The sequence below is a fragment of the Spodoptera frugiperda genome, chromosome 11 (genome assembly GCF_023101765.2).
Source record: "Spodoptera frugiperda isolate SF20-4 chromosome 11, AGI-APGP_CSIRO_Sfru_2.0, whole genome shotgun sequence".
In the NCBI taxonomy this organism is placed as follows: Eukaryota; Metazoa; Arthropoda; class Insecta; order Lepidoptera; family Noctuidae; genus Spodoptera; species Spodoptera frugiperda.
In genome coordinates this window covers 1478854-1494764 of record NC_064222.1, presented here as the reverse complement: position 1 = coordinate 1494764, position 15911 = coordinate 1478854, and the positions used below count along the sequence as shown (strand labels likewise).

Sequence of the window (15911 nt, the reverse complement as noted above, 5' to 3'; positions counted from 1 at the left end):
CTCGTTAAACAATGGCCGGCTCTCGAGGCCCAAGTGTCTACACGACGCTACATTCAACTATGTTACATACTTGTTACATTTAGGCTCTCGAGAATATGTTGCCGTGAAAAAAGTTACCGTCAAATACACAGTACAGAATTTTTCACAATAGGCCGAATATTCGGTCGGAAAGGTCAAAGGGAAGTAAGGACTATTTTTAACCGGAATTGGGACACGGTGTTTCCGATGGTCACGATCTAAATGCGAACTTGTAATTTCGGTTAAAAGTACTCAGTGCGGGTTTATCTGGCACATTTAGTTAATAGCTGTTTCCATTCGGTAGCCATTAAACCGTGCTTCAAAACTATACTGTTTTTTCAATCTGCCTTTAGAGAATTCGATTAATTTAAAGAATTAGAAATGTTTTCTACCGAGGATCTTTTAAAAAATCTGCGCCATTGAGTTAATTTATCGCTAATCATGATTATTTTATAGAAACAATTTCAAACAAAGTGGTATAGGATAATTAATTATAATTTAATACACTGCATGGTTATGAGTTCTATATTTGCCGTATCATAAGATTAATTTCGTAAGTTCAACTGCTTGGAAAGTTGAAACTTCGAGCAAAATTCTTGGCTGGTATGTTAAGATTCATTTGAATTTCTAATAAATCTTGGGAGGACCAATCAAAGCTTGAAATATTATTATAGCGAGACCCTTGGAGATTAATAAGGGACGTCGAAATTGGGAGGTGATCGATATTTTAATATTTCTCATTAAATCCTTGAAGTTGATTTCGCCCCACGCCAAGTACGGCCCGTTTATAGGTCTTCATTTTGCACATAAGACTCGGCGATATTAATATATTTTTAACAAGCTCTCCGACCTTTTTTATAAGGTCACCTTTTTTGGAGACGGCCATATTTTCATGCTTGCCTCCGTAAATGAAAGCCGACTGCATTTTTTATTTTATTTTAGTGTAGACTGAATAAAATATGAGATATTGTTTGAATGAGTTTGTTTTTTCAGAGATAAAATTTAAATAGCATGTTATTGTTTTGGTATTCTACTAAGCCTACGCAGTTGTCAACTAAAGTAACTGCTATCATATCAACACTAAATCCCACTCTAAAGTTCATTGTTCTAATGTCAAAAAAATAGTTACATCACGATCGCTAGTTCGATGGCACTTTAGCACGTGAATAGTTTTAGCATCGTGGGTCGATTTGAAGGTTTGATCGAAACATTTGAAGCAGAATTTTAGACTTTACGATCGAATCGAGTCAGACAAAATGTAATCGATACGCGACTAACAAGACAAATTGAAGCTCAAACAAAATACAGACGCAAAATTGAAGTAATCGATAAATTGTCTAAATTGGATCACATGTCGGTCGTTGTCGCAATAAGATCTTTATAAATAGCCGATCTTTCCATGTTATTGAGTGTTGCGATTATTTTTATCTCGATGTTATCGGGATAAAGAGAAATGTTGACATTTAATTTCCTGTTGCAGATAGGATCAGAGCGAAAGGTCGCGTTGTAGTGTCTGATATCGAGTTTAATAACATATAAGTTGCGTAATAGGAAGTCACAGGAGCTTACTTGAGAGGTATAAATAGCTGATAATGTCTTAAGTTTGATTATTGAGATTTAGATTTTGACACGAGAATATTGATATGCAAAGTTTTTATGTAATCTCCCTCAATTCCACAACGCCATTATCTTTCTCTTCAAGATAGAATGTATCCTCTAGTCTTCCCTTGTCATAGTCTTAGCTAGCCCACTTTTTGTTGCAACTGTGGCGAGGCGCCTAACCTAGTTTTTGCTCCAAGTGAGGTTTGAAAGAGCCTTGTCTGTGTCCATTTCTATCCAGTGTCATAATCAGATTGTAGTGTAGTAGCTGGGCTCTTTTGTGATTCTCCAATGAACTGTGAATCTTTTGTGCCTAGTTAACGATTGACACGAATAAAGTGGACTACTACGGGTGATTAAGTAACGATTTTTAGTTTTATATTATGTCGCCATATTCGTTTTTGGGAAGGTATTGGTACGGGGCCAAGGAAGTTTGATCCGATCCCTGTTCGAATCGAACTATTGGTTCGTGAATAACATTATGTTACTTTGTAAACTACTTATCGATATGTTTGAAAGATTTATGTGACAAAATTGGGACACCGCATAGAGATTAACGTTAAACACGCAATATCATCACGCCTTGTATTCCCGAAGGGGTACTTTTCCCCATTTGTGCTATAAGTCCCATGTAATAGAGAGTGAGCCCACTGCCATATATTGAACACGATTTCGAAAAACCGAAAAAGCCCAGCAATACTTTGTCTTTGAACACTTATTTTGTAATTATTGAAAGTCTTTATTACCATCAGTTAATGTTTTAGCTGTCAGGTAAACAGCTGAAGTCATATGATAAGAAAATTGCAGGATAATAGTATCACCTAAAATATTCATAACTGAGAAAACCTTTTAAGGATAAAACTTTAGCAGCCACAAAAAAAGTAAGGGCAAAAACTATACATGCGTAGCACCTGGGAGTCTTGAAAATAACCTACTTACAAGTGCACCTGCTTATGGTTGGATGTCAGCCAAACGTAGTGGACCGGTTAGCAGACAGACTTTAATTGGATCTCTTTGCAAATGTTAATACACTTTTTGTTCGCGACGGATAGTTTTTATCCCATCCATAACATCGTAGGCAATTCATATTTCTTAGAACTTATAATCTTCGGAATAGAATGAAGTCCTAAGTACACGGTGATCCATCTTTCGTCGATTGCTTTCCAGAACTTTCTTTTGACCCTACTTAGCTGTCTATCGGTCAAATTCTAGTGGGCTTACGAGGCACTTCGACAGTTACTTTTCTAGATTAGATAGACAATAAAATAACCGATAAAAATGGCCTGTGTTCACATTGTTCTCGGCTTAGACCGTATTTCAAAATTAAAAGGATTGACGTCATAAATAGTACCCAGAGAGAAAGTTGTAATGAAATATTTGACAGAGCTGAGATTAGAGGGCAGATTACAAAAGTTTCGGGTCCATTCGGGTCCAACTACAGCAATGTCACCCTTTATCTACTGCTGCTGACACACTTATAGGCTAAAATTAAACATTTCTATGAAAATGGTACTTTATTATACCAAAATAGATATTTATTACTCGTGATGTAAATGAAGGGACGCAGCTGAGTTGTAAACGGGTACTTTCTATTCCATAGATCTTGCTATCACTTCATCTTAACGTTGGCAAAGACCTATTTAATATAATTAGAATTTATTACTGAGGTCTGACTTGATATTGGAGAATATTATACGAGGGCATTACTTCGTTAGGGAGTTTCTTTGGGGCAGTGAAAGCACTGAGCTTTAGTACCTAGTAATAATAATAACTTTCTCCAAAAGATTTGCTCCCTAAAATAGTATTTTGTACATTGTTTGGGTAACATTTATTAAATTAAGCTTAGCACCCACACAAAAGTAAAACTAAACAAGGTAAGAAATGTTTTCGTTCGCTAAATAACCTTCAATACTTGTTTTAGAACACGAGAAAAGGGAAAGGATTCTTCTAAACGTTACATAGCTCAACCTTCAAACAAGTGGCAAAGTACGAAAAATCCTTAAAAAAAAACTTTCGAAGCCATGTTTTTATTTCTCCCCAAGGCGACTTGAAAATGTAAAGGTAAAACCTTTGAAATATAAGTTGTTTGTTAGCAAAATGACCAAGTTCGAATAAAAAGGTAAGGAGGTAAAACTTAGGCCATGGCAACAGTTGCCTACTTTGTTTTTTATACAAGGACCAGTAAACAAGAATGTTTACGAAATAAAAATGTATATTTCTGTGTATTAAGGTTTTACTTTACGACAGAAGAGCTAAGGGGAAGGAAAATGGTCCAAGCAAAAAGGTGTGTCAAAATTTATATGAGAAGCAGGAAAAAACTCAACTAAATAAATGTATTTATTTACCATGTTATGCTCAGGTTTAAGATTTGGTACTGTGGACTACCTAGCGGGTTTACCGAGGCTCCGGCTCGAAAAGCAGGAGTAGGAACGGGGTGGTTTTTAGTTAGTAAGAGTCTGACACTACCTTTCGCCTCGCCCAAGGCGAGAGAAGTCATAAGATGATTATCCCCCTTAAAAAAAATGCTCAGGTTTCCAGACATATTGCTCCGTTGACACATATAGAGCATCATAGCTCAAGTTTCATTAGTTCGCTTCCGCACAGAAACACTTATCATGAAACTGTGTTTTTAAAAATAGAGTAGTGCATGTAGCCTTGCTGGTCACGTGTCACCATCGTCACATCTGCCCCGCTCCCACGTGCTAGACCAAAATAGCCCATGCTAACCTTAAGAGGCCTTGAACCTGTATACCGGACAGCTGCGCTCAATTTGTAGAATTATAAAGTAACACAATATTGCAATCAACGCCATACTCTAATGTTCAACTCAAATTGTTTTCTCCAAATATTATTGTTGGGTTATTTGTGTTGGAGGAGTATTGATGTTTATGATAAGTTGATGTTTGTGTGAGTATGTACTAATAACAGTTACTGTTTTGATATAATCAAATTAAACTAGGTAGAAATATGGAGTAATAAACACAAAGCGTAGACAGGAGAGAATTTCCACGAAAATATGAAAACACGGTACAGCATTTGTATGTATTTTAGACCTTAAATATACGAGATTAAACGAAATAGACTGTGATCTAGATTCTAGAGTATCTTGTACCGTCTAGAATCTAAAACAGGCTGTCTTATATTCCTGAGGGGTAAATAAAGGGTGCCTGAAGGTGATCACAAAGTCGATATAAGGACTCGTTCATTGATTACTCTCGTCTCTTCACGAGTACTTAAACTAAAACTATTGAGCGCGCAGATATAACCAGTTTGACCTGTTTCGGTTCAAATATGGGACATGTGAATTAATTAAAATTTTGTATACAAATATGAAATTACACGTTTATTATAGTGACCAAAAGTGTATAAATACATTTGAGGAAAATACAAAACAAATTAAATTAACATAATACTTAAACAGGTACATAGACATTCACATTTATTTATTATCATAGGTACACACTGCCGCGAATCCAGTTACTGGACTCTTACTGGATTCAGTTCACACTCCAGTACTGGACTGGATCGCTGGACTGGAATAATGTAAACCGGGCATAATGCTCAGTATTGACCTACCTGTATAAATACAATTGACATAATATTTAAATAGTTTTCACTAACACCTACAAACACCTCTTAGTTTATTTTTCAGTCTCACCTATAAAAAAGCACTACCGTTAAACAAACGCCCCCGGACCTTGAACTACACTCGTAAACATGTCACTAGCACTGGTGTCAACTACATATACATTTTACACCTCTACCCATTCCCATTAGCTAGATTACGTAAAAGCCACTGGATTACACCGCAACGATTAATCACACAATCATACGTAAGTCTTGTGAACAATCACGTGACCTAGGATATAACTCTAAACAATCTGTCAAAATGTGATTTCCTCAGTCTGTTGTGATTGGATAATTGAATAACGGCGTCCAATCAATTTTCGTGTTTTGAAAATCGAAGTTACGTTTATTGGATGATATTGAGGGAGCTGGTGAATTGAAACCATTAATCTGGTAAATGAAAGAAACCTGATCGTTTGATTTTAAATATTATTTTGAAGAACTGTCCTAATGAAGTTTGGGATTGATTCCTACAATTTCAGTAAGACAAAACAATGAATGGATATTTATGACCACTCCAGAGACGACATTACCTACGAAATTATGTATAATAAAATTCTGGACAAAATTTAAAGCTAAACTAGTCATAATGTCTTATATCATAGATCGTAAGTTCCGTGCAGGCCATGAACGCTAGTAAACATGCCAGTCGTATAGTAGTCAACCTAGTTTGCATTATCCATTAGCTTGCACTTACCTAGATTGCTCCACTTATGGCGTATAGCTGAACTTGCATATTGCATAGATCACGTCCGTTTATTGTGCATAATAGTGCAGTTAAACTTATTTTGTTGTGGTCTTCCTGTGTTTTGGGCACGTAAGTTTGCGATGAAACTCTACTTTTGACTTTTTAAAAGGTCTAACGAACGTAGGATCTTCGATCTTTTTATCATAAAATGTATAAATGAAATATTATCATCTTCAAGTAAAATATTCGGGACCGTCAACCAATTGTGTGCAAATATCTCTCTGTCACAAACACCGTAGGCAATATTAAAACTTACACGACGTTTTATTATCGCAATGTCACGATAAATTGAATTTCTAAGCAATCTGTAAGAGTATGAGGTAATTTCGTATATAGTTTGGGTTTATGTGGAACTATTACGGCAAGTGTCCCAAAGGACCATTCGTTGTGACGAACATGGAACTTTGGAAACCCATAATGTACAAAACCGTATTGGATACTGATATTTCCGAAGCTTCACTCGAATTTATGGAAGAGAAAAAATCAAAGAACGAATTTCCTGGACATCACAACACAATGATTGATGACACGAAGACCTTGGAAACTACCAATGTCAAAGGCGTACTACTGTTAAGTAGAAACTTACACAGAGATCACAAACAAGATAGAGATGCGTCATTTGTAGATACCATCTTCATTTTGCGACAGTTCTGTTTGATAAATTCGTGTGCTCATCACGAATTGAATACGTCGGAAGGATATGGTCCGAGGTCAAGTTTGCAAGTACGTTCCTTGATCCTTATAGCTTCGCTTCCTTAAATGTCAACAATGACACATCAAAACTATTGTCATTTGTAATCATGTTTTGCACCCGATAGATTTATTATGTTTACAGTATTCTGACTCAGTGTTTGAGAATGAGATTATTCGACCCGTACTTGTGTGCTCACGTTCTACCACAAAATTCTCAAGTCTTTTTATTATTCGTAATATTCTTTGCTAACGAATTGGGTCACAAATCTTTTGCAAATATTTCCAAAGAATAACAAGTACCTACCGTGCGTACATTTGCGTTTTATTTTCTGAATAAACATAAAGTTGGTCCTTCGCTTCGTTCCTTGTAAATGAAAACTCGAGATTCCATTAAATCTTAATTTCAATTTTCCTATTCATATAATTTCTCGGTAATTACGGAATTTTCCGCGCACTTTTCTTCTTCTTTTGTTATGTTAATCTGGTTTTAGAATTGCTATTATAATTGAGAGAGTTGTCTAGTTTCTCATCGTTTGCGTATTTATTTGAAGCCGAAGGTTCTTCCTTATCAGTCACGCTAGTAAAACTGTCACGATCTATCGTGTACACGTCACTTTTTCTATATACATAACGGTGTGGGGGCGTGCCTTGCCTCGTGATCAAAGAGGGCATTATCTCATATTAATAAAAATATATAAGACAGGACTCAATAATAAAAGCGGTTGAGACATTCCTTTCTTATCTCTTAAGAGCAGAGAAGGCTTATTTGCCTATTAACATTAATATCTGTGGCCCCAAGCGTTACAAGTATTCAAAATGGCGTCCTAAATCTTAACGTAAAGTGTATAGCGCCACCCATTCCCGGTCATTTCCACCAATCAGGGTGTACCAAATGTCCAATTCGAGTCCATTACTGTTTCGAGTGTTCGTTAGGCAGCGCTTCGTATGCGCGTCACAGGGCGGGTATCGAAGAACGTGACCCTTACCCTTGGGAGTAAGATGTGTGGATATTTCAGGATCGTCTGCCATTTACTTTAACATTTCGGTAAACATAAAGGTGCCTAGGTGAATTTAAAGTTTCAGCTACTAAGTATACAATTCTAAAAGATAATACAAGTAACATTAAAAGTATATTTAGCAACATTTCCGCATGCTTACATCACCACATGACTATTGTGCAAGCAATCGATTCTCAGTAATTCGATATCCGTTTTTGTAAGACATCGCGGTCGAGTGACTTAGTGCAGAAACAATACTTAAAAGAAAGAAAAATAACAGTAATACGTAACTGTCATATTTTTTATGCAATCGTTTGAATGTATTACATCTGACTGCAGTTTCATTCGTGTTACTTCACGAATTACCTAAAATAAAACCTTTATAAACACTATCAGTATTTTATAGTTTATAGACAAAAGGCAGGCAATGGAACGTGTCGAGGGACTAGTTTATAATATACGAGGATCAACGTACTAAATATCCGTAATCCATTAACAGCAAGGATTTTGGTCACAACACGAGCCTCTGAACATAATTCGCGAATTAGTACACTCTGCGGTCGTATAAATCCCAAAGCTTATGTGTAATTGCGTCACCAAATTAATGTTGCGAAAAGCCTGACACACTTTCTATGAAAGACTACAAATTAATTACATTTTCACATCCTAGGGAAGGGGGAGGTGGAGGGAACAGAAATTAAGCGAACCGTGACGTGGCAATCCCAATTGTGACATAGTAACTTGTTATAAGGCATTCGTAATTATTAGGTAAGTTTACTTCGCTTGGAAACCGAAACTTATCGATTTCAGATGTAGTATGTTACTGAATTTGATGCAAAACGTACCTAAGCTAAAGGTATTTACGTTTTACTTTTTTATGACTTAGGTAATAGTAAAATGAGGTTGCAAGTGACTGACTGCTGACTGGCAGAAGACAACACAAGGCCAGCAACGATGGCGATTTTATTTTGAAGGTCACTGCGACAGTAGAACACATAACTGGAGAATGTATAAGCAAGGGCCTAATACGAAATATCTCCTTACATTTTGTGAAAACTTTTAAAGTAGCAAGCAAGTTTCAAGGATGTGGCTGACATACTGCTATGTTGTTTACCAACTGAATCTTAACTCAGAACAAAATACTTAAACTAGGATTTTTGTGGAATACTTTTCTGTTTTAAAACATGTCTGGCAACTTAGTCGAATCTAATAAGCATCTATTTATTGTAATGATGTGGGTTGTTTTAGAACTTGTGCTTCAAAATAACATTCTTTGAAGAAGTTAGTTTTTCTTGAGCCTATAAAAGTGGCAACATTATTGTGTAAAGAGAAGTTTTCAAGACACAAATAGATTTTTGGTATGAATGTGGAATGATTTTGCTGCAAAATCAAAAATTTGGCGACAGAAATAAAGTTTGAAAAACTCAATTAAAAATCATCGTTAACGACAAAAATTCCGAATCCCTTGTAACATCATCAACTTCGGAACTGGAGCACTTCATCGCAAAAATTTTCAGATTTCTGCTAACAAAATTGAATTTCCGTCCACCAAAAATAACATCCCGAATTTCATTTTCTCATCCAATTAACCTATATAAAACTTTTTGAACGTATCTCATCTGTCCAAGGTTGCTTCATCAGGCAGCAGGTCAAGCTACTCTGTAAAATTTTGTTGGATTTCCAACCTTGCTATTTTGATTTAAAGTGGAAAATTCAATGAAGAAAATAGACTGATTGGAGTAGGTTGACGTGGTAGCGTAGCGTGTAACAACTTTTAATAACATCACTCGATGTTGAACCTGGTCGGAAGTCAATGACCGGCAGTAATACGTTTCATAATTTGCACTGCAGTGGTTTTGCATACGTCTGTCGTCATGGCAACGCGGTCGTTGTGAATTGTCAGTAGACCGTAAGTACCTCCGTTTGGCATATAAAACATGAGGTTTTACCGTATTGTGGTTATAAGTGGAGCTCATATATAAAAAGTTATGTTTAAAGTCAAAGGACTTACATACATACATAACTAAGGCAGAGACAATGGAACGCCAATTGCTAGAAATTTTACTAAGAACTGACAAAATCAAATTTTATAGGGATGAAATAATTAATTTACATGACGAATTCTAAAACAATACGAATTACGGGCATTACATGACAATAAGTTTTTATCTAAACCCAATAGAAGTGCATATGTTTACACCTACCTATTGTCTTCTTTCGATATCTATTGAACTAAATCAAAACATCTGTCTGCAGATTGTCAGATAGCATGTACAAATTGCAATGATACATTCAAAGTTCACTGAACCAAACATTGACATTGATATATTGAATTGAAGATGATTTCGGTACCGTTAATCGTTGAGCACAAAACTTTTTGTAATGATTCATCTTAGGAGTTTTATGTACAACGAATTTGTGAGACGCGTGTACATTTGTCAATTTATTACGCAAAAACTGCTAATACAATTTAGATGAAATTTTCTTTAAAATAGACTATTCCTTGTATTAGAATTCCTTCTGCTAGTGATTCGAAACTGTTTTATACGATGCGAACAATATGGACTCCTATTTTTTTTTCTTATTTATTCTATATGGCCTTTTTTAAGCTTTCAAAGACAGATTTTTATCAAGTTCCTATATGCGCTGTCAGGAAATACCGGTACACTTCCAAAGTACTGTTATTGTATTACTGTTGGTTCAATACGGACCAGCTCCCTAGTGAATTACAAGTCTTATTTCAAATGCATAGAAATCTGTTGAATATTTATTCTATCACACACACATGCTCTGATCGATATCAGAGTTTCTTTGGAAGGTAAGAAATGCTTCCCGTTTTGGTTTTTCAGTGTATTCGCAACAGAATTCCTCAAAGTTCTGAATCTTGTATTTTCAGAAGTAAAATGATCTTCGAAAGTGCTCATACCGCAGTGAGATCCAGTTTATGACAATATTATTTTTGTTCCATATTAATATGACTGAAAATGTGTATTTCTGGAGGAACAACGTGTATAATATTACATGCGTACGTGGGAGTTGATATAAAAAGACAAAAAATGGCGTAGTAATGCGTACGAGAAATTCAAATGTAAGTAAGTACCTTTTGGAGAATAACATGAGGTTAAATATAGCAGAGATGTTATTACTGTCGCTTTATTAATTCCTGTATATTCGTTTCTTAGCAGTCCCAACCGGGGCTCTGGCTCGAAGGAAAACGGGGTGGTTTTTAGTGAGTAAGAGTCTGACACTTTCGCCTTGCCCAAGTCATTAGATGATATTCCCCCCTTAAGAAAAAGCAGTCTATAGATATAAGTAGCTATACTTCTGTAATAGCATAAGAAAATCTGTACTTCATTATAAAACATTGAAGTAACAAACCAATCACATTTAATTTATTTCCAACCGCAAATTCAAAGCAGGTTGTTATCTAGAGCAAACCGCAGTCGAAGCCGTCATTCGCTTCGTGACCCAAACAAACAGTTTCAGGTAAATTGCGAAGATAAATACTGCCATCATTACTTTAACTTGGTTTATTGTTTACGTGATTTACGTGGCTTTTGTAAATAAACTCGTCTTTATCTTTTATTTTTTATCTTTGTAAATACACGTTTAATCCGTTACGTCTACTGCTTTAGATTAATTTGCGATGAAGAGGTGTTACATAAAAATATAAAAATCAATTGCTATTCGTTAGTCTCGCTAAAACTCGAGAATGGATGGATCGATTTAACAAATTTTGGTCTTAAATATTTTGGGAGAAGTTTAGGAAGTTTGCTGAGTCAGGGCTAGTTTTTATCTAAATTCGTCTAGTACTTGCATATGAAAATGTACTCGTAAAAGTATTGCATTAACAAAGTCATTTAACTACACTCTCTAAGCTTTATTTGTTTTAAAATTCACAACATCACGTATTACGCAAAATGCAAATATTTGAGTACAAACACGAGACAAAATCAGTAATTTAAATTCGACAAGTTCCTTCGAAACTCATCAGCTGCACCCGATATACAAACACGCGTCTCTTATGCTAATAACTATGTATAAACATCAGCAGATCAAGTTACACCAATCTGCCAATTTTTCCATTGGACTTTCGACTTTATTCCAAAACAATAACGTTGAAAATGGAATAAAGTAGTTTAACACAAAGGAGTAGGTTGACCTGCTGTTCATGTGTTATATAAATCTTTCCTGATTTATTACTAGTTCCGTCGTGTCGCCAATTTATTCACTTTTACTTGCCGAGGCCGTGAGATGTACGTATACGTACGCATCGTGGAAACATTATCTTTTGGCAGATGTTTCCCGTTCCTTGTTACTGTGAGATTACATCTTACTGGTATTGTAAGATGCGTGTGTTCATTTATAAAAGGAAATCCAAAAAGGGTGGAATAATCCGATCTTTCAAAAGGACTTTCTTATTTTGCGCTTCGTAGATGGCAGCACTGTCGTTTATGATCTTGTCTGTTTCGCAATATTTACTGGACAACGGACTATTGGTGTAGTAATTTATTTCTTATTTTATAATTGCATTTTCAACACTTTATCATCCAGATTTTACTTTTCCAAAATGGCAGATTCTCATAATGTTCTTCAAAGGGTTAAGTTTTGAACAAACGATACAAATGACTGGCAGATCTAGGCTCAATTTTATTCCACAAACAGAAACTATCTTCGTGAATAAGATCAAAGCTGTCTGTTACAATTGTTTGCCTCGCCCCAGGAATCTGTTCAAGTAATAGACACTTGACACGTCCCATGATAGTCTTTATTATTTTGCACTGAATACTAACACTTTAGCAGTCGTACCAGCGTAGTTATTTAGGTGATTTTCAGTCCATTTTGTCGTCCAATTCGCATGCGATTGTTAAACGTTTAGTCTCATTTTTTGTGTAAATACACTTGATAATCTTTTGGTCATGATCAAGATCGGGTTTATGGAAGTTACCCATCGCTTAGTGTCTGAAGTACAAAGTCTATTACCAATTTACCACGATATATCAATAATCAGCATTCTAAATAAAACTAAGCTCGATAAACTTCAGGAATACGTATAAGAGAAAGCGTCTTTAGTATAAATGACCCGACAACGCCAGTAGTTACTTAACACAATTCTGACATTGACATCTCATTTCGCGCACATGTCAGCACAACACTTCAACAGTGTCCAAAAATACGATCCATCAAGACGGGACAGATGTCTCAACATTATACAACATCTGTATGAAGTCTATCTCTATATAAAAATACTATAGTATCAAAGTGAGTAGCGTGATCTGATAAATATAGCTGGCGTATACTCGACCTTCGCGTTGCGGTGAGCGAGTCAACCGATCCACGTTTATACGTACAAAGTTATAGGGAATTTTGGAGTAACAAGGTTGCGGCGAAAACGTACCGAAATGGGAGTGCGGGCAGTTCCCTTCGGATATTTTAGGGTTGAAGGTCGCTATTCGATTCAATCATGTTTTTGGTTGGGGGGCTTGTTGTATAGATGCTTATTTCTATGTATTTGTTACAGTCGCTTTGATATAAATTCAGCAATAGCGACATTTAATCAAGATTACTTCAACTGTTTCTTGAGCGATGATGTTAGATACCAAACAATAAAACTTTAAATTGAAGCCAAAATCTCATAGTTCCTTCTAAGCAGATATTGTAAGAAAAAAAGGCAGACGAATTTCTTGCTAACCTTGTACGTAATAATCTAAACTCATTTTATAACGATTTCCTTCAGATTCTCTACGTTTTAAGTGGGTCGCTCAGCCAATCAAGCAAAACAGTCAAATAGTTAATAAGGTTTGTGATGCCAATAATAGTGAAAACAATGTATGTATACCAACAAATAATTTCAAGCGGGATCAACGGCTATCTGTTGAGTGGAGTTCACAGTCGGCTGAGCGACTAATTAGATCAATCACCGAACTGAACGGGTCTGCAAATACGGGAGCCGGCTTAAAAAATATCAACTATAACAGGCAGCTCATGACGTCAGGGATAAGCCTGTATAAACTACAATACACAATACTATGTGTATACTCCGAACGGCTATACAGTGTACTACAAATCAAGTGTAAAAGTAGACGTAAATAGTATTTACAACAATCTTAATGTCGTACAAAGTCAAAATATAGAAATGTACGCTGAAATCCGAATAAGTATCTTTTCCGTAGAAACGCCAGGCGCTAAAACATCTAAATGTAGACGTCTCCATACACATATTTATTTTCAGTCGACAAAAAACAGAACCGTGTGAAGTTTTGTAGGAAACTTTCCCTAGTTTTTCCTGTATAGTTGTCGTTGGCGCGCTGTCAAATTCCGGCGTCGAGAACTTCGTAAGCTACATGATACACAACATACATTTTAGGCGTTGTTTTGAAAAAAGTTCTTTAGAAAATTACCTCATAATGTTAATCAAACCAAAATTATTCTAAAGTAGACAATATTTGTAGTTTTTAAAGTCCATTATTACAAACCACACCCCACGAAGCGTTTAGCTCGCTTTCTCCATCGCCCTACGTTTAAGGCGGTCTTGGTCTAGATTTTACAGTCACCTAGCTATCTTTATAAGCATAAACTATGTATAAAAAGATAGTGGATGGGTCTTAATGGGTAGACGCGAACAAAAACATAATGACATAACGACTTTTTGTGTTCAGGGATGAAAATCTAAGACTGTAATGTTGATATGATGATTCCCTAATATGTATGGATATTATAAAAGACTCACCTATCGCAGCGACCGGTAAGCAGTTGAAGCAGTCTGTGAAAGTTTTCCATAACTTGATGTTATACCTCCGTTTGCATTCGTCGTAGAATCTGTTGGACAAGAGAAATATACAATTACTTAATATCCTAATAAATATCTGTAGGTATATTTCATATCGAATAATAATCTTTGCTTTGAAAATTGTTTGTAAATACTGATCGTCGTCACATTTCGGGGTTACCAACTAGAAGTAGGCACCGGAAAACATGTTCTAAAGAGATGATTTCTTAAAACGTAGTACCTACACACATTTTATGAAGATGTGTAGGTAAATACCCACAATATCTACCTCAATCACTCATCTACCCGTATGTCAGACATTTTCCCGTATGTGATATGTATTTTAGAGATTTTGTAAAAAGGATTTTACGTCTATTAATCTTTCAATGGTTTTATCGATTCATGATAAATGGGGACCCTTTTAATCTGATAAGTAAACCTGACCTTGTACGATTGTTAATGGTTAGTTTATGGAACAATCGTCACTAAAGTTCCATCAATCAATATGATACACAAATAATGAATAGGAATGGGAAATATAGCAAAAGCAGGAATCTAACAACGGTAAACGTAAGGATTAGCTCCAATATGGAACAGCAAAATCAGATTTTAGCTACATTTGTGTTTCTCTGTGTATCCTATTAACAGCCATGCATGCAAATCACTGTTTCGCAAGTCTACAGCAAAATGGAGTTTGGAGGCAGGAGCCATTGTGATTTCCGTATCGGACATAGTCAATTTGAAGATTCCGTGATTGTTGTGTGAACGAAAACAACAGTAGCTATTGGGAAAACTCAATTTTCCAGTGATTGAGTTTTGTGAAGTCACTGAAATTAGAGGTGATGACGCAAGAACATTTGTTTTACCAAGAATTGCCTATAATCCGACAATAATATCGATATTTGATATGTACTATCTCTCGTTAGATATGGAAGTTTATACGGAAACCTCATTAGCTATCTAGTTGTAGACTTCACACATAAATACATACATTTATTGTACAAACACTGACTCATACATACATTTATTTATTGACGTTTGACACATGTTTACGGCGAGATAACATTTAACCACAGTAAGTGCGAGTAGTAGACGAGCAACGTGTTATACTATGTTTACACTTTCTATATTATTATGATTTTATTATTTCAGGAACTGATTTGAAGCCTTCGACTGCCAACACCTTCGTGGCAGTTAACGTGTAAGGAGAGGATTCTATATCCATTGTAAAAGAAAATACAAAATGTGATCTAACATGCTTAACTTTCATCTCTACTTAGCTTTTAATACAGGTTTGCTTATAGGTCTACAATGATCTTACTTATTACGTAAAATAAAATTAAAGGCAAGGTTTTATCACGATGTCTTAAAACGTGTTAAAATACCAGTTAAATTTTAATATGGACAACAAGTGAGAAAGTCGTGCGACAAAGTCGAAGACAAACTAATGCAGTCGTCG

The 15911-nt window shown here is 35.6% G+C and overlaps 1 protein-coding gene across 2 annotated transcripts in view; it reads right to left on the bottom strand.

The window, feature by feature from the left end:
• The window catches only part of LOC118274918 (serine/threonine-protein phosphatase alpha-2 isoform), a 49275-nt gene that overhangs the window by 18863 nt on the left and 14501 nt on the right, over window positions 1–15911 (bottom strand). For both annotated transcript variants that reach the window (XM_035592703.2, XM_035592704.2), the window contains exon 4: window positions 14414–14502. In XM_035592703.2, coding sequence (XP_035448596.1) covers window positions 14414–14502 — 89 coding nt within the window. The remainder of the gene's footprint in view (window positions 1–14413; window positions 14503–15911) is intronic.